Genomic DNA, 26,255 nt, shown 5'->3' with positions numbered 1-26,255 from the left:
GGAATGATAGATACGATAAAAAAACACACCTAGATCCCACAGTCATATAGATAAGCTCCTGCCTTGGTATGAAAACCGCAGCACCGCACAACCAACGGACCCGGTTTATCAAGCCAGAAGAGAATGAATATCATTACTTACCAAAGAATGCCGACAGTGCAACGACCACGATCCTAAGTGAACTTTTATTACACATTTTCAACACACACGCACGCACACCCGGTCTTCAAGACTGCACAGACTTCTTCAACGCTTAAATAATATCTTGCAATCGCGCTTTCCACCACCGCCAATGCCGACTCTGCCTCAAGCGCTTTCTTTATCTTCCGCTCGCACTTCACCTTTTATCACCCAATTTTTTCTTATATTCACGCGGCTTCTCACTCGGTTTTGTTATTTTGATGCTTTTTCTTCTTCGCCGGTTGTTTCGATTTCGCTGCTGCCGCTGTTGTTGTTGTTATTGCTGATTTACCCTTTTTTTCTTGAAAGACCGCCCCGCGAAACAGTCAGCGGTCAGCGAGAACACTCTTTTTCGATTTCGATTTTATCTCCCACTTTACTTGTGCTGTTTTCTTCTGCACCGTCTTCTCCGCTGTTTCTCTTCGCCCTCTTTTAGGCTTCCAAGAGCATAGGCCAGGGGAAGTGGTTCACCTAGAGTGAATTTCTGTCAAAGAAAAAGTAGATTTTGTATGAGATTTGACAGAAAAATGAATGACAAGTTCATCCACTTCTCCTGGCCTATTCTTGCGCGATTCTTCAACGATCCACTCACTACCATACGCTCTCAACAAGCCCCAATCATCAAAATGTTGTGGGTACACTCAACAACGCATCTTTTTTATGTGTACCGTTTTCGGCAGCGCAGAGAAATTTTAATTAAAATTGACACAAAACGCCTTGTCGCATCGATCTGCAGCAGTCTGCATAAAAAAACAGAGATTGCACCCAATCTGCCGGTGCCGATTTATCACCCTACGCCCTCTCCCGAAGCGCAGTCTATCGCTTCCTTGTTCGCGGTGCCGACGCGACAAGTCTGTCCAAACTTTCAATTACCCGAATTGAAGTTCGATCCCTTCACCGAAATTGCATCAAAGCAACCCTCCGCCTGGAAACTCGTCCAGCGCATCTACGCGACTGATCCTAGCAGGCCTAGACACCGACACCTCTCCACGTATTCTTCCTTCCTAGATAACAGCAGTCCTTTCCCAACCGAGTCTCCCTTCTTCCTGCGGTTGCTTGGATGTGCCAATTCTTTTCCTCTCCCGTTGCTTTGATTGTACACGGAGAAAAGATTACATTAATCTATCCCAACCCAATAAAATGCGAACCCCTCAAAACGCTTATCGCCAACAGCAGTCAACACCACGACTTCGCGCGAGAGTCTCCAGAGACACGACCGAACGCCACGACCGGCAAACTGAAACTGGTTTCTGGTTGGGCTCTCTGAAGCGACCGGAGAAGTCCACGAACGACGAACACACCTTCCGGCTCACTTCTTGTCTTTGCGTCTGGAGTCGACGCGAGAGAGGAATGATTCAGCTAAAGCCCTCAAGGCATTGATGTTGAGAAACTTCCCAGAGCCCTGTTTTAGGAGAGTTCGATTTCATGCACTGAGAAAAATCTACACGTCAAGGTCGTGTGTTTTACTTATAGATTTGCGCAATGAGGAAAAGCACATGATTTGAGTGTGGTAGCCATATGGATTTCATCATTGATTTCACGGTATAATAACATGTGTATCAACATTAGGTTTTCATGTGAAACAAACATTAATTTCCAAATATTAAATCATGAAAACCAAATGATTTGCTTATTGAATTCGAAATGTAGTAGCTTTAGATAGTCATGTGTGATAGAACATAAATGTCATGGGACTGAAAGAAGAAATTTGGTAGAAAAAGCTTTTGCTCCCCAAAATATGGAACCGAGGCTCCTCTTCTTGTCGCAAGCTCTCTTGATTCTTTTTTCAAACCCGTGAGCCAGCAACAAGCGGGGCGCCGCAAATCCATAATTTGGGAAGCCAGGGATAAGCATATTCCATTTTTTTCAAAACTGAAAGCCAGGAAAATTTGTTAGTGGAATCCGATTTTTCTACTAAACTATAGATTATAATCAATGTTTTCTTATAGAAAGGTAGAATTCTCGTATATCGGTCAACTTCACTTATAAAAGAAAAATCGAATTCACAAATTTTCATCTAACACTTTCAGCTTCAAAATTTGCTTCTTCTCTTTGGAAGCATGATGATGACTGTCGTTCGCCACGAGGTCCAACCGCAATTCAGTTCACTATGCATCCCATGGGTTGATCACAAATAATTTAGAAGCTTTGAACATGGAAATCGATACCATAGCTCATGGATTTCATCATAACAATCTCATTGCGCAAATCAATGAATCGACCAACTTGAACATGATGATTATGACACAAGATAACCATAAGCAAAACACACTGAATCCATGTTGGAGTGATGATCTATGCGTCCATAGGTTGACACATACGAATCTGAAGAGAAAGCTTCGGGAACTTATGTGGAAAAAATATGGAATCCCTGTTGTCGGTTGATGAATCAATCCATGAAGCAAAACACAGGAATTTAATGTGTAACACACACGAAATTTGCAAGAAAATCATAGCAAATTGATATGGACGTTCATGAATCGATCCATAATTTTAAACACACAGATCGAGCGTGTAGATTTTTATCAGTGTGAAGCTGCGAACAGTAACTTTATTCCAGACGGCAGCAACTCCGCTAAACTCACCACTACTGCTTCTGCAGCAGTTTCATTCCATTCCATTATTGGCCGGCTTCATTTTTCGGTCATTCGTGAGGGGAGTAGAGCAGAATGCGCGAGTTCAATTCGGAAATCGACCTCGGTAAACGAATTATCGAAAATCCAACAGCCTGCAATCGCGTAATTATTTGGTGAATCTTGGCAAAAAAAATACCACGATAATCACGATAAACGTTTATCTAATCCCAGTTACATTCGCCGAGATACCGGTCAAAAGTTCGGTTTGCCGACATCTCGGTAGAATAAGTATACTGCTGCGCCTTAGAAAATGGGTTAACCAAGGTGCGAAGTTTGTTTTTTGACCAACTTCGCCGCGTCGCAACTCGATTCTCAATAGTGCACATGATGCACACGGCGGAGGGCATAGATGCGCACTATAGCGAAGTGACTCGCGACGCGGAGAAGTTGGTCAAAAATCGAACATCGCAGTTGATTCATGCATTTTTAGTCGCGAAGCAGTATATCGAGATTCGGTATTGAAACTTACCGAATTTCAGCTGTAGGATTCTTTTATGGAAATACCAAGCTCATATTATTTATTTGCCTTCCGAAACACATCAAATCATAAGGACAAATTGTAAAATAAATATCATTGTGCTACAGATACACCGAAAATCATTCTTCTAGTGCACCTAATTTTCAAACTACAATGGCGCATTTTAATCCATCCTCCCCCAATAGATCGCGACCAATACACACACATGAAACGAGTTGTCGATATGGCAGACGCGAAGCATAATGTTTCTTTGTTTACATCCAGCCGAAGCGGTACCGGTGCAACATAAAACATAACACCCATCGTCAAACCGGTCTCACCACCACCGCCACTGTGAAACGACGACGGCTACATGCGCAGTATCGACAGAATGCAACAACCACTGCGATGTATGTGTGTAGCGGTTTCGCGATTTGCCGTTCGGCTTTGATCGTGCGTCTGGCGAAGACGGGAGGTCGGGAACGAAAATAAAAACAAACCCATCCGAGTAGGCGAAAGGGGGTGGTGAATTTATGCTGATGCGATGTTTTCGACGTTTAGCTTTCGAGCGGACGCATGGTCGATTGTTGCGGATGGTGGAAAACCCTTTATCTCCGGTACTGCCCAACAATTCAGAGTCACAAATAAGCATGCATGATTAATAATTGTTTTTTTTATCTAGTTTCCTAATTGCTAGTAATTTACGTTTTTCATAATTTTCCATACGTTTTGACTGTTATCCGACTACCGTTCTTCCATGCGCTTGTGTTGAAAGTTTGAGAAATTTGAGAATCCAGCGTAGTGCGATCAGTGAGTGGAATACAAACAACAGTGTCGTCGCTCGGCGGCCAGTGAAATAAACTAAATGTTCGAAAGATTGTTGCCTGTACTTTTTGACGCTGGCGCCAACTGTTAGCGTTTAAGAACGAAATAAACAGTCGTTACTCTTTTAAAATGCCAATATTCTATCAAACATATGTATATGTATTAAGGGATATTCAGAAGACGAACTATCGTTTAAGGCTCAAGAATCCATCATTCAATCATCAGCAGTCATCCAAAATTAAAAACCAGTTTTCACGTTCAAATTTGAAGGAATCCTCTAGAAAATCTATCATTGTATTACAGATAGTTAGTGAAATGCAATGATAGATTTTCATTAGCATTGCTTAGATTTTATGCAAAAAAAAAACTGGTTTTGAAAATTTTCAAAACGATGATGGTTATTTTCCTCTTAACTTGCTTCGCACTTCAGCTTTTTCCACATGTTTAACATAAACATGATTAAGAGCTGAATAAGTATTTAATAAAATCCTAATTCAGCTTTAGTATACAATCGACACTCCACATCTCGATACCACTCCTTATGTCGATGATTTTTAGGTCCCTCCATTCTGCATACATTTTCACTCTCCATATCTCGATATTTGCCTAGCTCGATGTGATTTTCATTCCCGATTTTCTTTCCGTATGTCGATATGCCCATTATCAAAGGTTACTAGACTTGATTTTAGAGGTTCAAAACAATTTACGAGGACAAAATGACGTCTGTTTGTTTTCAATTTTCCTGGTAACGGAAGGTTTTTCAATCTAATATTCATAAACAATTTTGTTCTAGTATATATTTGGAGATTGTTGATATTTTTCGGTGATTACTACACACTGAAACACGATTATAACGTTTCGGCTTACTGATTTTCAGCCATCATCAGATTTGTTTAAATCGATCGTTCACCACCAGTGAGGTTTTATTACAACTCATAAAACCTCACTGGTGATGAACGATCGAGTTAAACAAATCTGATGATGGCTGAAAATCAGTAAGCCGAAACGTTATAATCAGGTCCGTCCCACTCGGTCTCAGATTGGGTACCACTTCTAGTACTGCATTTGGTCCCTCGGTAGTACAAAAGGTACCCAAGCTTGACAGATCGCAGTACACTTTTCACGGCATTCTAGATTACCTTATGAGCCATAAAATTTTGGGCAACTGCAAGGGACATGGAGGTCTTTAATTTGTCTTTGTTATAATCGTGTTTCAGTGTGTAGTAATCACCGAAAAATATCAACAATCTCCAAATATAACAATCAACGGTGACTTAAATCCTATAGAATTTTGTTCTAGGTCTCTATCTCTCCCTATCTCGATGGTCCCTTCGATATCGAGATGTGGAGAGGCGACTGTATAATCAAAACATTTGATCCAAAAAAGGCCAAAATAACGATTAACAAACACATTGTTCAGCAATAAATAAGCTTTGAAGAGGGATCACACTATAGCTAACTTTAAAAAAATGGACAAAATATCTGAAATTCGTGTTGAATTCGGAATGCATTTCAAAGCTCATAACTTATGCTTTCTCAAAACTTTTTTGAATAGCTGTTCAAAGAATACAGATGGTCAGCCTTCAGAAATGTAGGATAATTTTGTAAAAAAAAAAACCTTTAAGCTAAGTATTCCGAGTAGGAGTGAAGAACTGACAAATAAAGCGTGATATTGACTTGATTGACATAAGTGATAACAGATCTGAAGATAATATCAAATTTTTGTTCCTGAAACTTCTGAACGTCTGAAAATTTGATGTTCGCGGTTCTAATGAAAAGCTCGCATTGGTCAAATCATACAGAACCTAAATATGACATGCCAATTTTGTTCTAGTAGTTTGTTTTAGATATCATTTCCGGATCTTTTATATCTTATATCTATCAAGTTAATATTACTTTTAGCTATCTATGAGCAATAGGGTAACGACTGTTTATTTTGTTCTTAAAGGCTGATTTGCTACTGACAAGAAAAGGAATCGCCTATCTCGATGCGCGGAAAATTTCTTCCAAGAAATGATTTAGAAAATCACATTTTTCTGATCGCAGTACGCAGTTGAGAAAAAATGTAACTTCAAAGGGATATCTCTGTAGGAAATTGCTTGACCCATTCAGTCAAGTAATTTGTTTACTTTTCTTGAGCGAAACAGCATACTTAGCTTAAGGCTAAATAACCCGTCATTCGTTTTGGCAACAATGATTACTTTTCAGCTTGCATTTCAAAGTGATAAAACTCAGTCTTGATAGTTTATATGACTTGAAAAAGTATCACTGTACGCGCTAACATGCATAAAGTATGCTGATACTTTTTCAGCTGTGTCAGTGCAAAATCAACTGATTTTCTTTGACTCGAAATCGTGAGATGAACTAGCAACAAACATCAACAACGCGTACACATTTCAATGATGGCCTACTTCGCCTTAAACGCCAACAGTAGGCGCCAGAGGCAAAAAGTACAGACAACAACCTTTCGAACATTCAGTTTCTATCACTGGTCGCCAAGCGGCGAAACTGATGTGTATATTCCACTCACTGATCGCGCTACGCTGGATTCTCAAAATTCTCAAACTTCAAACACAAGCGCATGGAAGAATGGTAGTCGAGAACTGTCGAGAAAGTAGTGATTAGAAATCAAGCATAATGTGAATACAAAACTTTTTGTGTTTGGTTCATCTGTAAGGAGGATCCTGGCTAGGGTCTAAAACTTCCTTGACTTATGCGCCAGACGACGAAGTCGTCTGTCAAGAACTCCGGATACGTAATGCCCAGCTAGCAGTTTTCAGTGCCTAGCACCGAATCCACCACCAATCCCAAACAAACAAACAATCAGTCCGAATTCCAAAAACTTTCCCAAAATTCCTTCCCAAATTTCTAACAGAATGGTGAAACTTTCGATCAACCAAAAAAATAGTAAATCTAAAGTTAAGCAGACAAGAGAAAATTTTATTAAAAAAAAAATACTAGGTAAGGCAATTCAGTAAAACTTTTATCAAAATTTTAACGTTTTAAAATTCATTAAAGTTTTTTTTTTTTTTCATTTCATCACGTACAATGCCCTGCACTGTCTCCTACCAGAGCTAGCTAAGTACTGAGTGGCTATCGGCTGTTCTCCCGGAGCTAAACGCTGGCCAACGGTACCGAACTCGCCGATAGTCACTCACTCCCTATGTGTGACGTCACTCACCTCTCGTGTATCTTTCGTGAGTCGTTCTAACCCCCTAACTGTGTTCTTCCCCTACTGCTACAAATAGTGTTTCCCTACTTGAAATCACGGTGGATTGGTGTGTGTTGATGGAGTTTGATTCGGGTACTTACAGTTGAGCGTCGCTTGCTGACTAACACGATCAACCCTGAGCAGGGGGTGGCATCGGTCCCGAGGACGACGCTATCGACCAACCACGTCGAGATTGATGAACACCAACAACGAGGGGAGGTGGCTCGGCTGCAGAAATTTTGTCTTTCTCTTCCCGGATATCGCAGGCGGGAGGTGGCGAAGGGTGATCACTACTCTTACTTGGGTGAGGTTATCCACAATCCGCGGTTCTGAGGTGGTAATTTTCCTCCCTGGAAAGGTGGTTTGGTACCGTCCGAACAGTCTCCGGACTTCAGAACGTGAGTCGGGCGGGTACACTGGCGCTGGAATTCCTTCCCTTTGATGGACGACCCCACAGAGCGTGCAATCACGGGTAGCGGGTGTGATTCTCGTGGGGGGGCCAAGCTTCCTACTTCGATGGCCAACGCACTCTAGACGTACCTATAGTGGCACGAGACCACGAGTCGATAGGTATGCCCAGGGTAACCTCGCTGTGTACCAACCACCAAATCGGTTCACTTTCACCGTCGCAACGATCGATTAATCTTCGCACCACCAATCTCGCACCTTCACGTTTTAGCACCGACCGCACACCAATTCCCCAATGGAGAATGCCACCGGGCTGTGGCTACTGTAATAGCAGATTCTTAGTACCCAACACACACATTTTCTATCAATTCACCAAATTACCTTATATTCCTTGCTTCACTGTTCTCACTTTTTTCTTGGCTTTGACTCACTGCCTTAATTTTCCTACCCTTCTTGTCAAAAACGAAATATTAAATTTAGATTTTTTTTTTACGGTTTGCAACTTACTTCCGACTACAATTATTTTAAACATACGACTCACGGTTTGTATTAAATTTCAATTAAATTGCAAATTATCTCTCTGAAAATAATAATAAATTTTATCACGTTAAAATTTACACTCTTCTTTTGATTTTATAGCTTCTTTTACTTGTTTTAGATAAAATAATTTTTAAGAAAATTTTCTCAATGCACTTGATAAGATTTTTTTAGCACTTGACTACTTGGCGGTCCAAAAGGGAAAGACCAACTTGTTGGTTTCGATTGACCAAGAAAGTTGTCACCGATTATATTAATATAATATTCGAGGGTTTCCGGTTCTATTTTGATTTAAATTCTCTAATAAAAATTTTCTTGTCGAATGATTTTCATTTCTCGGGGTTTCCTGTTAATCATTACTCTTCACCCACTCTCATCATCATCTTAAAACTCACACTTATAAACAATAGATTCGAGCACTTTATCATCTATAGTTGCCTATCTAACAGGCGCAATGGTAGCAAACGCTACTTATTTGAAACGGCGGATTTTCACCAAATCTGCTCGTTTCATCACTCCCAACTACCCAAAAAAAAATATGGAATATTTTTTTTTTACCTTATTATTCTTCTTCATATATATCCAATTTCCGAAAAAAAAACATCACTTCTACGGTATTTTAGACTTATATTCTACTTTTTACACTTATCACTACTTTCATGCAAATTTTCGGGAATCGATTTTCTTTTATCATTCACTTGAAATCAAAACATGCCCGAGAGCGATACGACGCGACTGTTAATTCGAAACCGCACCAGTTAACTAACTGGTAAACAATTCTTTTCAAATGATATCGAACGATACCTTACTCCAATACATTTATTGGAAGAAATCCGAGGCTCATGCTCATAACCACCACATATGTCAATTATCGAAAAATGTACCTGAACTATTCGTCGGTCATATTCGTCTTAACAAAATGTAGCTAACTCATACTTATCACTCCGTATCAGTATACGGACACGATCAAAACTCTACAAATATCCACAATTAACTCTCGCTCATCTCTCTCGGTTCGTCAGTTAATGTTGAAATACCGGGCTATTAGAACTTTGTTGAACTTTGCTGTGGCATAGTCTATTGTCAAAAATTGGAGCGCATAGTGCGTATTCTGTCAAACTGTGAAATGGTATTGAGGCTATTGCTGAGAAACTATATATGGCATGCTTGCAGGATCACCGGTGTCTACCTCTCCAAAACGTAAGTACCAATTAATCAACCTTATTAAGACCTCTATCATTTCTTATATTTCTATTTTTCTAATTTATAAACTTCTCAGTCCAATAAGTCACCACTATGACCCCTTGACCTTGAAATTCTTCTTGAAACTACTGACTCTATCACGTTATGATGGAACAGTGTTCCCAACTTTCTTACTCTATGTGAATCTTTTGGTCTCTTTCGTGAAAGATGAAAAGCTTTCTTATTTAATTAGTACTACTATTTACATTATTTACATTTTAAACTATTGCTAATGTGTGTTTATTTTATTTTAGCACGAAACTGGAAGACGAATTGAATTATGTACTTGTTTCTTGAGATGTAGTCTCCTTTCGTGGTTTTGGTAAGTTGATTTTTGTTTTCGTTTCCAATTCTTCCTGTGCTATTTTATTTTTTTGTGTTAAGTATGCCGACTTTGCGTATTTTTCTGGTGCAGTTATTTTTTTATTTTATTATTATTTTTTTTTTTGACTTCACCCATAGTTTCTTTACATAGCTCGATCTTTTATAAAAAAAAAACATAATTTGCAATATTACGCTCTAATTTTATAACTAAATTTTCTAATGCATATTCAATTAATTATCTAAATGCAAAGGATTTGTTTTTTTTTTCTATGATCTCATTTCATTCATATCTTATGCTGTTAATTTTATTTGTTTTTTCGTATTTGTTATTTTTGTTTGTATTTTGTTACTCGATTGTTTTTACAATATTTTAATAAACATTTACTACTGTTTACCGACTTTGCGTGTTTTGATGGTTCTAAATTTGGATTTCTTAGTTTTTATACATAGCTACAGGTTTATTTATTTTATTTTTTTAAACTTTCTTCAGTTGAGATACATGATACATTCCTAGGCTTTTACCATTCAAATCTTCTAAAATATAACAATAATCTCCTACTTTTTTTTTAACCACGGCCTCTGAATATTTTGGTGCCAGTTTTGCGTTAAATCCTTTGCCCTTATCTGATAGAAAATAATTCTTTTTTAGAACTTTTTGCCCTATTGCAAATTGCACCATTTTACCTGCTCGTAGATTGTAGTATTTAGAATATTTATCGTAGGCAATTTTTAAATTTTTTCGAACTTCTTCGAAAATATTTTTCATCTTACTGCTATGTTCCTGTTCTTCCGGAGATAAATCTCGTTCTAGATCTCTAAGTATCTGATATTCCTCGCCTGAGCTAATCTGGTTCCTTCCGAAGTTCACAAAATATGGAGAAAACTTACTCGATGAGTGCGTTGCGTTGTTGATTGCATGAGCAATTTTATATATATTCGCGTCCCATTCATTTTGCTCGTTTTTAATGAGAGCCCTAATAGCGGAAGTGATTACGCGATTTGTCCTTTCTGCGTTATTGACTTGCGGAAAATAAACTGGGGTAAGCCAGTGACTTACACTGTATTTTTGCAACAAATTTTTAAATTCTTTTGATGTAAATTGCGCCCCATTGTCCGATAGAACGATTTCGGGAACGCCAAACACCAAAAATATCATGTTTTCCATGAAAAATGAAAGTTGTTTCGCTTTTGCTTCCTTGAGAGGCTGTATAATTACGAATTTTGAAAATATGTCCGTTATAACTAATAAGCACGTATTTCCCGACCGTTTTGCCCGAGGAAAAGGTCCCACATAATCTATAGCAATAATTTGCCAGGGCTGGTTAGCTATCTTTTGTTTGCCCATAGGTGGCACATGATTAACATTATCGGATTTTGATTTCCTACACGCTATGCAGCCCTCACAAAATCTTTTTACGTCAGAGTACATCCTCGGCCAATAATATTTGTCTCTTATTTTGCCTAGTGTTTTTTCTGTGCCTAAGTGAGCCTCTTCATGGATTTCCCTAATTAATTCAACCCTTTCTGCTATTGTTGGAATTCGTTTCCATGTGAATCTCCTATCTGTAATCAATGACTCATCATTAACGAATTTGTAAATCACGTTGTCCACTATTTTGTAATCTTTGTATTTTAATGGATCAACTTTAATTTTATTAAGCATTCCACTATAGTCAGAGTCCTCCCATTTTACTTTAATGGTGCTGAGTGATCTCGAAAGACAATCTGCAGTGATGTTGTCACGCCCTTTCCTGTATTCAATGCTGAAGTCAAATTGCTGTAGTTTCAGCGCCCATCTGCATAACTTAGCCGAGCCTTTCTCAGCGCTCACTTTTGAAAGCCAGACCAAACTCCTGGCATCTGTAATCACTCGGAAATGCGTTCCTTCAATATAATTGCGGAATGCTTCAATTGCCCACAACACTGCTAAACATTCCTTTTCTACTGCGGCATATTTTCGCCGTGTAGAATTCAATTTCTTACTAAAATAGGCGATAATTCGCTTCTCGCCGTGCTGTTTTTGAGTAAGGACGGCTCCTACTGCTAAATCGGACGCATCAGACTCTATGGTAAATTCTAGGTCAAAATTAGGATTGGCCAGAATTGGCGGACTAATCAGTGCCTGTTTCAGTTTGTTAAGCGCCTCGTTTGCTTCAGAGCTCCAAGAAAATTTTTTCCTGTCTTTCTTTAAAAGATCTGAAATAGGAGAGGTTATATCGCTGTAATGTTTGATAAACTTTTGGTAGAAGTTAGCTAGTCCCAGTAGACGTCTAATGTCTTTCACTGTTTTCGGTGCTTCATAGTCCAGAATAGGTTTAATCTTTTCCATGTCAATCGAAATACCTTGTTCAGAAATCACGTACCCTAGATACCTGACACTTTTCCTACAAAATTTAGACTTATTTAGGCTGATCGTTAAGTTTGCCCGTTTCAAACGACTAGCAACTTCTTTTATTAGTGCAACATGTTGGGATAATGTTTCGGTCGCGAGGATGATGTCATCTAAATAAACCCATACGTAGGGTTGTAGGTCATTTCCGAGGACTAAATCCATTAGCTTGGACATAGTAAAAGGGGCTCCTTTCAGGCCGAAAGGCATCACTTTGAATCTATATAACCCTGACTTCGTCCTAAACGCAGTATATTTTCTAGATTCTTTAGCCAGCGGAATTTGCCAATACGCCTCTTTCAGGTCAATTACACTAAAGTATTTGGCCTTTTTAATTCTGTGTAAGACTTCGTGTAAGTTAGGAATTGGATACGCGTTATTTTCGGTCACATCATTAACCCGCCGCGAATCCAAGCAAACGCGGAATTTACCGTTAGCTTTTTTAATCGGTAGCAAAGGGCTTGCATAATCCGAGTCGCATGGTTCAATAACATCCATCTTTTTCATCCGTTCTAACTCTTCGTCCACATATTTCTGGATATATGGCGAGCAGCGGTACATCGGAGAAGCTTTTATCTCGGCGCCTGGAATAATTTGGATTTTGTGCTCTAAGATCGCGGTCCTACCGATTTTGTCATCTTCGGAAAACTCGAAACAACTAATTGCCTCTAGTAGTTGAAATCTTTCTTCCCTATTCAGTACGTGTTCTGTTTCTATTTCTTCGATCGACATGGAGGGAAAGTCTAGCGTGGGTACTTCTAAGGACAAGTCTTCATCGTCACTATGACTGTCAGGTTCATGTACTGCTCCGACAAATTCAGAAAATGTGAGTGCTAGTTCTGATTCATCTGCCGAAAAATAGTTTTCAATCAGACGAATTGGACAAACTTGTATCTGACTTTGAGAATTCAATCGATCTATGGATATGATTTCTTTATTGGTCATTTCGATTGCTGGAACTATATTGAAAGCTCTCCAAAAATTAACGCCTAATATTAAGGGTTTGGAAAATTCTAAAACAATATAGATTCGAACCACTCTCGTTAAATCATTAAACGTTAATGGTACATTTACAAAACCTAAGCAATGATGCTCAGCTGTTCCTGCTGTATCTACTCTGATATTTGTTTTGTGAATTTTAAAATTGTATCTACGGACTAAGTCTATTGAATTCATGACAGAGATTTCAGCTCCCGAGTCTAACAGAGCTTCAATATTAGAATCGACAATTTTGACTAAAACATGTGGACATTTGTTTGGCTTAATGTTCAACTCATAAATTTTCCAGTTTGAATGGTGATCCCCTAACAAGTTTTCTTTCTTGGGGTCTAAACAATTCTCCGGAAAAGAAACACCCCTTACTTCTCCTCCGAGCTCTCGTTTTTTTGGAGCCTGTTGAGGAAGCGTATGACTCTTTGGACAGGTCATGAAAGTAACTCCAGGCATGCCGCATGCGTGGCAAAAAATTACCTTGGGTTGTTTGCAATCCCTCCACCGATGACCATATTTTCGGCAATTCCAGCAGAGAGAATTCAATTGCAATAAATTTTCTCGTCCTTGAGGTTCAGTTATGTCTGGTCGGGGTTCACGGTATCTGCGTTGTCGGTTTTCTTTTTTGTCGAAAGCGCACACTTCCTGTTCAGAAGACGAGGAAGAAGAATCAGACGACGCATCCACATTTCTGATATGTTTTCTTGTGGGAAGGGAGGTTTTGGAATAAATTCTTCCACTGTCTTTATCCAATTGCTGACAAAGCATGCTTAAATGCGCAATGTTTTTAATTTTGAAAAATGAAAGTTTGGTCTTGTACCAGCGTCTCATGTTGTTTCTAAGGACCTTCAACCTTTTCCGCTCCGAATACTGTTTAGTCATTCTTTCAAACATTCCCTCTATTTCCGAGCAAAAAGCCACAAACGACTCTCCCTTTTTTTGTTTTCTATCCTTGATGTCTTGAAGAATTTTCCTGTCTTTATTTGGGTCACCGAAACGGATTTTTAATTGTTTCGAAAATTTATCCCACGTTTTATACTTCTTTTTATAGGTAAAATACCATCTACGAGCTTCTCCAGCAAAAAGAATGTAGGCGTGATCTAAAAATCTATCGTTTGGAATGCGTTCAGCATCCATTAATTCGTTGACTTGGAAAACGAAATCAGACACATCCATACCGTGGATATCTCCACTGAACTGGATACCCCATTTGTCAAGTCGGTAATTCTGGACCCGATTATCACGACGTCCAATATCATCAGACCTTTCTGACGGGTAAATAGATCCGGAGTCCGAGCTACTTTCTGAAGATAGCAGACTGCTCAACGAATCCAAAGACGAGCTGTCATCCGACATAGGTTTCTTAGGTAATTTTGTTTTCCTGCTCTTTTTCCTATTCTGTTTCTCATTAATTTCGTGAACTTCAATATCCTGTCCTTCTATAGAGCCAAGCCTCTCAAACCGCTTGGGAACCGCTCCTAGATTCCTCATCGATTCCCTTTCCTGAATAACTTTTTTCTTTGTTTTATCGTCGCGGTCAATACTAATTTTCATTCCTGCAATATTTGGGAATTGTTTGAAATAGTCTCCAATTGTAGAATTCACTGCCCTTGATAAGGTATCGTGGTCAAATGATTGATTTTCTTTCCGAACCGAAGTTTCTGCAAAACGTGGTGCCCTAGCTTTTGTTAATTTATTCTCCTGTTTAAATTGCGTTCGATCTGAGCCTTTAGAATCACCAAGTTCCTCTTCAGACTCGCTTAGATTCATCAATCTAACTGCAGTTGTTTTGTAAATTTTAATCAAATTTTTGATTCTAAATAAAATCTCGACTTTTTGTTCTCCTTGAGCCAGATCAACAACTTTGCTTCTATTAACTCTTTCCTTCCAGTGACGAAGTTGTGAAATCCATTTAACTTGAATAGTTCTGGCTAAACCATATTCAATTTCTTCAAGTTTTTTTGTAACTAACGGTAATTCATTAACGAAAAAAATGTCCTCCGTTAAAACGATAGTATCGTTACCTTCTTCTAGGAATATTCTTCTCAAACGATCCCGTTTCTGTTTTTCTGTTTCTTCGTACAACTGGTTTCTTATCAGCAACTCATAATCTACTTCATCTTCACTTAAATCATGCGAGTTTATTAGCAAAGCTGACCCTTCTGATGTAGCCATTTTAAATTTTATACTTTTCTGGTTTTTTTTTTCAGGAAATTGGTACTCAACCGCAGTATGAAGAAAGGATAAATATGATTAATATTGTAAAATAGAGTAATAATATCAATAAAAAGAAAAAATGAATATTCAATCTTGTTCAACCTAATGTATTCCTTGAACGAAAATGTATATCCAATTCAAATAATCTTATCCTAAACTAATTTAACCAAAATAGTATTAAAGTGCTCGAATCCACTAAATCTATCTTAACCTAATAATGTATAGTTCAATTCAAAATAAAGAGGGGTGAAAAATATTGATCAATAAAATTTCTAATTCAAGTGGGACGTGCTGTTTATAAGTTGGGCGCCACTGTAAGGAGGATCCTGGCTAGGGTCTAAAACTTCCTTGACTTATGCGCCAGACGACGAAGTCGTCTGTCAAGAACTCCGGATACGTAATGCCCAGCTAGCAGTTTTCAGTGCCTAGCACCGAATCCACCACCAATCCCAAACAAACAAACAATCAGTCCGAATTCCAAAAACTTTCCCAAAATTCCTTCCCAAATTTCTAACAGAATGGTGAAACTTTCGATCAACCAAAAAAATAGTAAATCTAAAGTTAAGCAGACAAGAGAAAATTTTATTAAAAAAAAAAATACTAGGTAAGGCAATTCAGTAAAACTTTTATCAAAATTTTAACGTTTTAAAATTCATTAAAGTTTTTTTTTTTTTTCATTTCATCACGTACAATGCCCTGCACTGTCTCCTACCAGAGCTAGCTAAGTACTGAGTGGCTATCGGCTGTTCTCCCGGAGCTAAACGCTGGCCAACGGTACCGAACTCGCCGATAGTCACTCACTCCCTATGTGTGACGTCACTCACCTCTCGTGTATCTTTCGTGAGTCGTTCTAACCCCCTAACTGTGTTCTTCCCCTACTGCTACAAATAGTGTTTCCCTACTTGAAATCACGGTGGATTGGTGTGTGTTGATGGAGTTTGATTCGGGTACTTACAGTTGAGCGTCGCTTGCTGACTAACACGATCAACCCTGAGCAGGGGGTGGCATCGGTCCCGAGGACGACGCTATCGACCAACCACGTCGAGATTGATGAACACCAACAACGAGGGGAGGTGGCTCGGCTGCAGAAATTTTGTCTTTCTCTTCCCGGATATCGCAGGCGGGAGGTGGCGAAGGGTGATCACTACTCTTACTTGGGTGAGGTTATCCACAATCCGCGGTTCTGAGGTGGTAATTTTCCTCCCTGGAAAGGTGGTTTGGTACCGTCCGAACAGTCTCCGGACTTCAGAACGTGAGTCGGGCGGGTACACTGGCGCTGGAATTCCTTCCCTTTGATGGACGACCCCACAGAGCGTGCAATCACGGGTAGCGGGTGTGATTCTCGTGGGGGGGCCAAGCTTCCTACTTCGATGGCCAACGCACTCTAGACGTACCTATAGTGGCACGAGACCACGAGTCGATAGGTATGCCCAGGGTAACCTCGCTGTGTACCAACCACCAAATCGGTTCACTTTCACCGTCGCAACGATCGATTAATCTTCGCACCACCAATCTCGCACCTTCACGTTTTAGCACCGACCGCACACCAATTCCCCAATGGAGAATGCCACCGGGCTGTGGCTACTGTAATAGCAGATTCTTAGTACCCAACACACACATTTTCTATCAATTCACCAAATTACCTTATATTCCTTGCTTCACTGTTCTCACTTTTTTCTTGGCTTTGACTCACTGCCTTAATTTTCCTACCCTTCTTGTCAAAAACGAAATATTAAATTTAGATTTTTTTTTTACGGTTTGCAACTTACTTCCGACTACAATTATTTTAAACATACGACTCACGGTTTGTATTAAATTTCAATTAAATTGCAAATTATCTCTCTGAAAATAATAATAAATTTTATCACGTTAAAATTTACACTCTTCTTTTGATTTTATAGCTTCTTTTACTTGTTTTAGATAAAATAATTTTTAAGAAAATTTTCTCAATGCACTTGATAAGATTTTTTTAGCACTTGACTACTTGGCGGTCCAAAAGGGAAAGACCAACTTGTTGGTTTCGATTGACCAAGAAAGTTGTCACCGATTATATTAATATAATATTCGAGGGTTTCCGGTTCTATTTTGATTTAAATTCTCTAATAAAAATTTTCTTGTCGAATGATTTTCATTTCTCGGGGTTTCCTGTTAATCATTACTCTTCACCCACTCTCATCATCATCTTAAAACTCACACTTATAAACAATAGATTCGAGCACTTTATCATCTATAGTTGCCTATCTAACAGGCGCAATGGTAGCAAACGCTACTTATTTGAAACGGCGGATTTTCACCAAATCTGCTCGTTTCACATCTTCCATGATGCTTTCTTTGCTTCAGGATTTCGTTTTTACTACCACTGAAAAAGAGCCATCTATTGCCTTTTCAGTTTTGAATATTCTAGCTGAAACCAAGGCGCTTTTAATTATCTAAGGTGTCCCATTATGCTCACTTTGTGGAGAAAACCAGGCAGGGTAGGTGAGGAAGGGCTGGCCGTTTTGTTTACAAACATCTGAGACAGATAGTCGAGAGATTGATTCCTGATTGGTGGGATAAACAGTGTTGTCAAGCATTATTCTACTCTGTTCGCCCCTGCTCCGTGTGTGCTCTACTCCTTTCTTTCTCTTTTTACAATTTTGTCCGCACTATTGGCAGCACGATTGGTCTCAGTTTCAGCATCATCCAGGTCAGGCAGTAATGTTTGTAAACAAAACGGCCAGCAAGTTAAAGATGGCCTCCCGAGGAGGAAAGAATAACTCGCCAATAACTTATGCATACCATATTTTGGTATTATACCAGAATTAGGTATTGTTCAGTTATCAATACCTCATTTTGGTATTATGATGGTATTTGAAAAACATGTTTAAAACAATTAAAAATACTTCATTTTGGTATTCGACAGCTATTGAGGACTGCTGGAGGTATTGAACTAGTATTGAAAAAAATCACTTTTATATGAAAATCCATCAAGTATTATTTAGGTATTACAATACCTGATCTAAGTATCAGCTTGGTATTTGTAGAATATGCAGAAGGTATTATTTGAGGTATTTTACCTCTTATGCAGGGCTTATTCATACCTCATTCAGGTTGTAAGTATTGGAAATTATCTGATATGGAATACCTCAATTTGGTATTCAGTAGTTATTTTCTTCTGCTCGGGCTCCTAGTCGCTTTCGCCAAGTGATTACACCTTACTCTGGCTACAGAGTAAAATACACACACCTGTTGAGTTTGAGGAATGGGGCACTTTCGGTGTAAGGGCGAAGTCGAAATGATCTTTACTTGTTGTAAGTTGAAACCAGACTGAACTGGGCTCTCTATTTTCAGATCACCTTTTATGGTTGTCTATGCTCATGTGTGTGAGTACGCATATACAAGTTATATGAACTACATTTTCAGAGCTGTCATTTGATGACACACGGAAAACTTATTTATAAAATTAAGTATGCTACAACTCCTCACCCCTTCGGATGATCGAGTTTCGGTTTTTACCGACAGCTTAATCTAAAGTATAATACAACATTCCGAATTCATTGTTATGAAAAATATTAATTAATCGAGATATTCGAAAAGATTTTGAGTTCAAGGTTGAAGTACAATAATACAATGGAAATATCAAATTCACCTATATAATCAATTGTAAACATAAATACTATCTTTCTTCGCCTTTTTAGGCCTCATTGACCTTCTTAGAGAAACACTGTGGTCCAATTCATCGTGCTTTCTTTTACGCTTGGTTGGATTGCAGGTGTCAACTGGAGGTTCCTCGACCCTCGCCTCTGCTCCAGTGGTAGACTGATCCCTTTGCACATCTTCATCACAACGCCGCAGTAAGACTACAGCATTCGGCATATTGTTGTCACTCTCGTTACATCTACGCACTTGGCTGCGGTGGGCCATTATTGGTACGCTTCCAATTTGCACCTGCAATGTATTTTGAGAATGCCATTTAATGAAACTGGCCTTAATCCATCTTGCCTTGACATGAGGGTTGTGGTTTTTGTACCACAACTCTTCTCCAGCCGTCAGATTGCACAGTGGATCATTTAATCCCGTATATCTCCATTCCGTTTAGAGATGTTAGTATCTTCATGCGGCAATATTTCTTGCAAATTTTGTTTAAAATGTTTCTTTGGGTGGACTAGGTCAATCAACGTTTTTGGTGCGTACGAAAATATTTGTTCTGATGGACAATTTCCTTCTTTTGTTAGGCAATTATTTCTATACGTTATTAAAAATAAGCTTATTTGATTCTCCAACTCCAAATCCATCACAGTTCTATCCATCAAAAACTTTTTCATTACTTCCTTGACCGTTCTCACGAATCTTTCGGCCTGGCCATTGCTAGATGGATGGTAAGGTGGACTTTTCAAAACTTTAATGCCCTGTCTCTCCAAAAAGGAAATGAAAGCATTAGAATTAAACGGTGGACCCCCATCAGATACCAACATATCTGGTAAACCAAATCTCGCAAAAAATACGACTAACTTATTAATTACCTTTCTTGCATCAGTACCATTCTTCATCCATTCAATTTCTAACCATTTAGAGTAACTGTCAACTATTAGTAAAAAAACATGATGCTCAAAATAGAAAAAATCAATATGAATTCTGCTAAATGGCTTAGTGGTAGGGATCCATTTGGATAACAGTTTTGGCTTTGGTAGAATTGTCATACTGCTACAAATATCACAAGAAGGTACAAATTTGTCTATATCACTATTTATACCAAACCAATAGACATAACGCCTTGCAAGCTGTTTCATTTTTACAATACCAGCGTGATTGCAACCCGGTGCTAGGCAGCCATGTTTTCGTGGTCAGCATTAAACTCAAGAGCAACAACGTACATTGGCCTAATCATATTAGGGAATTTTTCCTCCAATACTAAAATGTGTTTCTAGCTAATCTCATCAACACAAATTGACATGCTGTACTGCAATCCAATAGTTTACAACCGTTTGTTTGTTCGAACAACTGTTGTTTTGCGAGAAAAGATTTTTTTTTCGGAGAAAAAGATTTCGCCATCATCGATTGTTGTTCCTCAAACGCTTATTTGTTTACAAACATTGAGCTGTCAGTGGGAACCACTTCCCAGTGGGAACCAGAGATGTTTGCTCGTTATTTTTCAATGGGGTTGTATGGGCGGTGTCAGGAGGCTGCGTGATTGGCATGCAGCAGATCCAACACTTTATTTTGCATAATTTGTGGAATCACCACCCTGTCCTGATATAACAAACAGTCTTCAATAATTTCCAAATCATGATGATTTGCAAAAATGTCGACATAACGCCTCTCTAATCTTTCAGGCCAGCCATTCTGTAGATAAGAAACAATTTGTTGCAAAAACTCATCTTGTTTGGACCATTTAGCAATTGTTTTATAATCAATAGGCAATTCTTTTCCAAAATTTAAATTGTTAACACCCTCCGTATCCAAATTTTCTGGGACTAATTGATCCAAAGGGAATCTAGAGCAGAAATCTGCGTTTCCCATTCGGGATGAGGGTCTATATTGAATGTCAAACTCATAAATAGATAACTCTAATACAAATCGCTGCAAGCGTGTCACATAAATGGAATTTCTTCCTTCCTTTCCAAATATTCCTACTAATGGTTTATGGTCTGTAAAAACTTGAAATTTCTGTCCATACAAATACTTGTGGAATTTCTTTACGGTACTCACTAAAGCTAAAGCTTCAAGGTGCAATATAGGGTATTTGCGCTGCGCTGAGTTTAATGAAAACGATGTAAAACTTATTGGCTTTTCGGCTCCGTCAATAATATGAGAAATTACTCCTCCCAAGCCGTAGCTTGAAGCGTCTGACACTACTACTAAAGGTTTCTTGGGATCATAAAATTCCAGAAATTTTGCATTAACAAGTGAATTTTTACTTTCTTTAAAAGCCTCCTCACACTGAACATCCCAGATAAATTTCACCTTGTTCTTTATTAAATTGTACAAATGATATAGCTTTATTGATAAACGAGGGATAAATTTATTATAGTAATTTATGAGACCCAGGTAAGATTTCAATTCGGTTTCATTTTTGGGAGCTTTTGCCTTCTGTATAGTTAAAGTTTTATCGGGACATGGCAATAAACCCCTGTCACTGATAATGTGTCCCAAATATTCAAGTTCTGTAACGAACAAACGACATTTGTCCCAATTCACTTTTATGTTAGCTTGAGAAAGTCTCTCCAAAACAATTAGCAATCTTTCCTTGCATTCTTCAAAATTTTTTCCAGCTATGAGCACATCATCTAAATAACAGTAAACGAAATCGATGCCTTCAAGTACCTGGTCCATAATTTGTTGAAAGATTGAAGCACTTGATGAAGCTCCCTGTGGTAATCGGTTATATACATAGAGTCCCTTAATAGTGTTAATAACCATGAACTTTCTTGATCGTTCAGTCAACATTAACTGCGTATATGCCCCTTCTAAATCCAAAGCACAAAAAATTTTGCATCCAGCTAAACCCGCAAACAAATCTTGTGCTGTGGGTAAAGGATATGTATTTGGTATAATCACTTTGTTAATTGATACCTTGCAATCAATAACCAGACGTATGTCATTATTCTTCTTCATAACGATTACCACAGGTGAAGCCCATTCGCTTATTTTAATAGGTGTAATTACGTTTTGCCTTTCAAGTTTATCTAAATATTCTATTACCTTATCTTTTAAACGATAAGGGACATTGTAAGCCTTTTTAAAAATAGGCACGTCACTTTTTAACACTAATTCTGCTTCATAACCAACAATCGGCAGAGAAAAATCTTTTTCAAACACTGTAGAAAATTTTTGTTTGATTTCATTTACTATTGTATCACTGTTTCCTACTAACAACTTGTTAATGCTATCTGAGTTCGTGAAAAAATTCCTCCAATCTGGGAAAAACACATCCAACCAAGTTCTCCCCATCAATGGGATGAAATTATAGTCACTATTTAGTACCAATATTTTTAGATTCTCCACTTTCCCTTTAAATTCGACCAAAAGACTTGCTTCTCCCTCAATTTTGAGTCTATCTCCGTTCACAACTATCAGCCTTCTGTTGCATTGCTTTACTGGTTTTTTAAACATTTTCCAATATTCTTTTTTGCCAATTACCGACACCGAGGCACCGCAATCTACCTCCATTTGCAAATTTTTGCCTTCCACCAATAACTCTAATAAACAGGGATTGTTTTTAGTAGACGTCACATTCATGCATTCAAAATCACCTGCATCCCAATCATCCTCACTTCCGGAATCGTCTGCCTTCAGTCTGTTGAACAGCCGTTCCAAACTATCGTCCTTGTCATGTCCTGATCCTTGGTCCACAAAATTAACGGCGTCCCTTTTCATATTTTTCAGCTTGAAACACTTGCGCTTGATGTGGCCTTTGATTCCGCAGAAATCACACACAAAATCTGCATATTGCCCTCTCTGCCTTTCCCTGTTGCTCTTCCAGTCGCCTCGCATCCTGGGATAGTATGGTCCCATTCGTTCACCATTGTTCGTCTGTCTGCCTATAGAGTTGGGTCTATATCCCAACCTTGATTTCACCGGTCCTTTATCGTGTCCCTCATTGTGATCGCTGTTTGCAGTCCTCGCCAAATCCAGTGTAGCTAATAGCTTCTCCAATGTAGTGCGTGGATTTCCATTGAATTTGCTAGTCGATGCAATTGCATCTACCCTTTCCACCCCAGTATTGTCAGTTACTCGGTCTGCTAAACCCCTACTATTAGCTCCAGCAACTTCCCAGGTGGCAATAATTTTTTCTGCTAACGAAAGCGTCAAATTTTCCTCATTAAGGAGTCGCTGCTGGAGAGCTTTATCCCGTATTCCAGCAATAATGCGATCCCTAATGGCAATAGACTTATAATCGCCAAAAGTACAAAACTCAGCCTGTAATTTGACAGCCAGGACAAAATCTTCCACCGATTCGTCTTTTTGTTGAATACGGTTATTGAAATTGAGGCGCTGAATAATATCCGGTGCAACCTTATCGAATCGAGCTTTCAATTTTGAAATCATGTCATTGTACGCAATGTTGTTCAAGTCAGTATTGGGGTATAAAAGTTTCAATTCCGAATAGACTACAGGGCCACCTAAAGTAGCCAAGTACGCCTTTTTATGTTCCTCCTGAACGGAGTTTATCAAAAACAGATATTCTAGCCTTTCAGCCCATTCTGTGAAACCCGCACCTTTTCTGTAAGGCTCAATGTTGGTTGCAAGGGCAGATTGCGCCATAATTTATCAGGATTGTAAGGGCTATTGTTTGAAACACAATTGAATTAGGTATTCTATTGTGTGCAAAGAATTTTCAATAAAGGTTATTGTAAATGATTGAAAAGGGTAAAATTTAGCCAAAAATCAGCCAGAAAATCATAAAAGGAAAAACAAAATTTGTCGCAAAGCGGTTATAGGAAAAAAAAACAGGTTTTGACTCACCAATGAAATTCCTGTGTGGTTTTGTGGTTTATCGACCTTTGCCGACGTGTTGCGCATACGTGTCTTGTGCCGCCCACGAAATACACACTCCGGATGTCCTTGCTTTGATCTGCTGCACCGAACCAAATCACCTCAAACGTAACGCTGCGTAATGTTCACAATATCACAATACCAAAATGAATTTCAGACTATAGAAGAAACTTCTACCTCACAATGGCCGAATCCAGATGACCAGAATTTTCTTGCAGGATCAAACGACTGTACGTCTTCCGGTTGGTTTACTGCTGAATCCGCTGGATTCCTAATCGTCTTCTCGATGTCTCCTGGAACTCCAGTGGTTTCCGTACCAGCCTCGCCGTCAGTTGTTGAGTTTGAGGAATGGGGCACTTTCGGTGTAAGGGCGAAGTCGAAATGATCTTTACTTGTTGTAAGTTGAAACCAGACTGAACTGGGCTCTCTATTTTCAGATCACCTTTTATGGTTGTCTATGCTCATGTGTGTGAGTACGCATATACAAGTTATATGAACTACATTTTCAGAGCTGTCATTTGATGACACACGGAAAACTTATTTATAAAATTAAGTATGCTACAACACCTTGGCTGAAACCAGGCCGCCATCGGCATCGATAGTTAGAGTTCCAAGTTTATGTCATAGATCGTTAGTTTTTGATGCAACTTAAGGGTGGTCCTTTCGGTTTTCTCAACTTGGTGGACTCCTAGTACGCCAGCTAGCTAAACAGTTTGCGAAAAAGCCCATTTTTTGATAAATATTAGGTATTTCTTCACGTGATATGTCTGATATTTCCTTGGAACACATAGCAAACTTAGTGGCATCGTATAGAGGAACGATATAGCGTTCATCTAAGACTAAACAAATTTTGGCGTCCATTTTGAATTTGGCGTCCATTTTGAATTTGGCCGCCATCTTGAATTTTATTAGAAAACCCGTTTTTTTACCATTAGCAGTGCGCTCGTTTAGAATTCTGACATCAGATAGCTAAGAAAAAACTGAGTAAGATAGGCTACAAAAACTAGGTGAGCAATGGTATTTACCCTGTAAAATTAACGATTTTCTAAATCATGTTCTACGATTTTGACGTATATGGCGAGTGCAATCAATAAAAACATATTTTTTTTTGCACAACAAAGAAACAAGTTTTCAATCATAGGTGTTTTCTTCGAGTCGAGTGAATATTATGAGCATTAATTTAAGGTGATTATAAAACGAAGCCAAACTTTGAATTTTCAAGTGCACAAGACGAGAGAATCTGACAACAGTTCGCGTTGAAAACCAATCAAATTGCTTGCTTGTTGGTGGTGACCAATGGGATGGATTTTCAACGGGGAGCGTAGTTTGGTTCTCTAGTCTTGTGCTCTTGAAAATTTGAGGTGTGGCTTTGTTTTATAATCTCTTTAAGTGAAAAAAATCTGGCGGCCATCTTGGATTTTGACGCCATCTTGATTTTAAGTAGTAGAATGAGTTTTTTTACCTTGTTAGCACTTGTTGAATTTCAAGGCTACCACTAAAACAGATTACGCATACTCTTCTTCTTCTTATTCCTGGCGTTACATCCCTACTTGAACCTATCATTTTACTCAGCTTAATAGCTAAAAAACAAGCCAGGATACATTCATCAGCGTAAACAAGGATATCAAGTTCACCCATAAGGAGGAGAAGGAGATAAAACTATCTACTGATCACCAGGAAAGAAAGTTCATCTTCCAAGATCGGAATCTATAGGAAACCTATAATCGCCCAACGAATCATCCAATGTGTAGGAATAATTCGTTCCAGCATAAATTGGCAGCTTTTCACCACAAGGTCTACAGGATGCAGACTCTACCCTTCAGTCAGGTCCGTCACACTCGGGCTCAGATTGGGTACCACTTCTAGTACTGCATTTGGTCCCTCGGTAGTGCAAAAGGTACCCAAGTTTGACAGATCGCAGTACACTTTTCACGGTATTCCAGATTACCTTATGAGCCATAATATTTTGGGCAACTGCATGGGACATGGACTGCCCATAAACGCATAATTGTCCCATGTACATAGGAAACCCAGCAAACATGGGACTGACATGCATTTATGGGCAGTGGAGGTCTTTAATTTGTCTTTGCTTCAGTGAAGACGAAAAAAGTAAGGAACTGGAATTAATTTCCGAGACAGCAATGATCAACGGATACAATGAAAGAACAATAAAGGCTACCGCCGAACCCATAAAGAGTGTCTGCGTCCCATACGATAAACATATCTTCAACCAGCTTTACACAAAGCTCAGGAATTTTGAAATGGTGTTTTCTAGCAGAGACAACCAACTCAGTATAGTCTGTTTCATTCGCAACAAAACGCGCCACCAACTTTCGAACAGACTGAAGAAAACGTCGCCAGCAA

General features: G+C 38.8%; 1 protein-coding gene across 2 annotated transcripts in view; it reads right to left on the bottom strand.

The window, feature by feature from the left end:
- The window catches only part of LOC5569737 (tyrosine-protein kinase-like otk), a 269,493-nt gene extending 268,064 nt beyond the window's left edge, over positions 1 to 1,429 (bottom strand). For both annotated transcript variants that reach the window (XM_021853097.1, XM_021853098.1), the window contains exons 1-2: positions 1,329 to 1,429; positions 142 to 664 (exon numbers count right to left, since the gene is read on the bottom strand). In XM_021853097.1, coding sequence (XP_021708789.1) covers positions 142 to 196 — 55 coding nt within the window. In that variant the 5' untranslated portion in view covers positions 197 to 664; positions 1,329 to 1,429. The remainder of the gene's footprint in view (positions 1 to 141; positions 665 to 1,328) is intronic.
- Between the last annotated feature and the right edge of the window lie 24,826 nt (positions 1,430 to 26,255).

Source organism: Aedes aegypti, chromosome 3 (genome assembly GCF_002204515.2).
Source record: "Aedes aegypti strain LVP_AGWG chromosome 3, AaegL5.0 Primary Assembly, whole genome shotgun sequence".
NCBI classification, from domain to species: domain Eukaryota; kingdom Metazoa; phylum Arthropoda; class Insecta; order Diptera; family Culicidae; genus Aedes; species Aedes aegypti.
The sequence above is the reverse complement of the archived record's forward strand: the minus strand, read 5'-3'. Positions and strand labels throughout refer to the sequence as shown.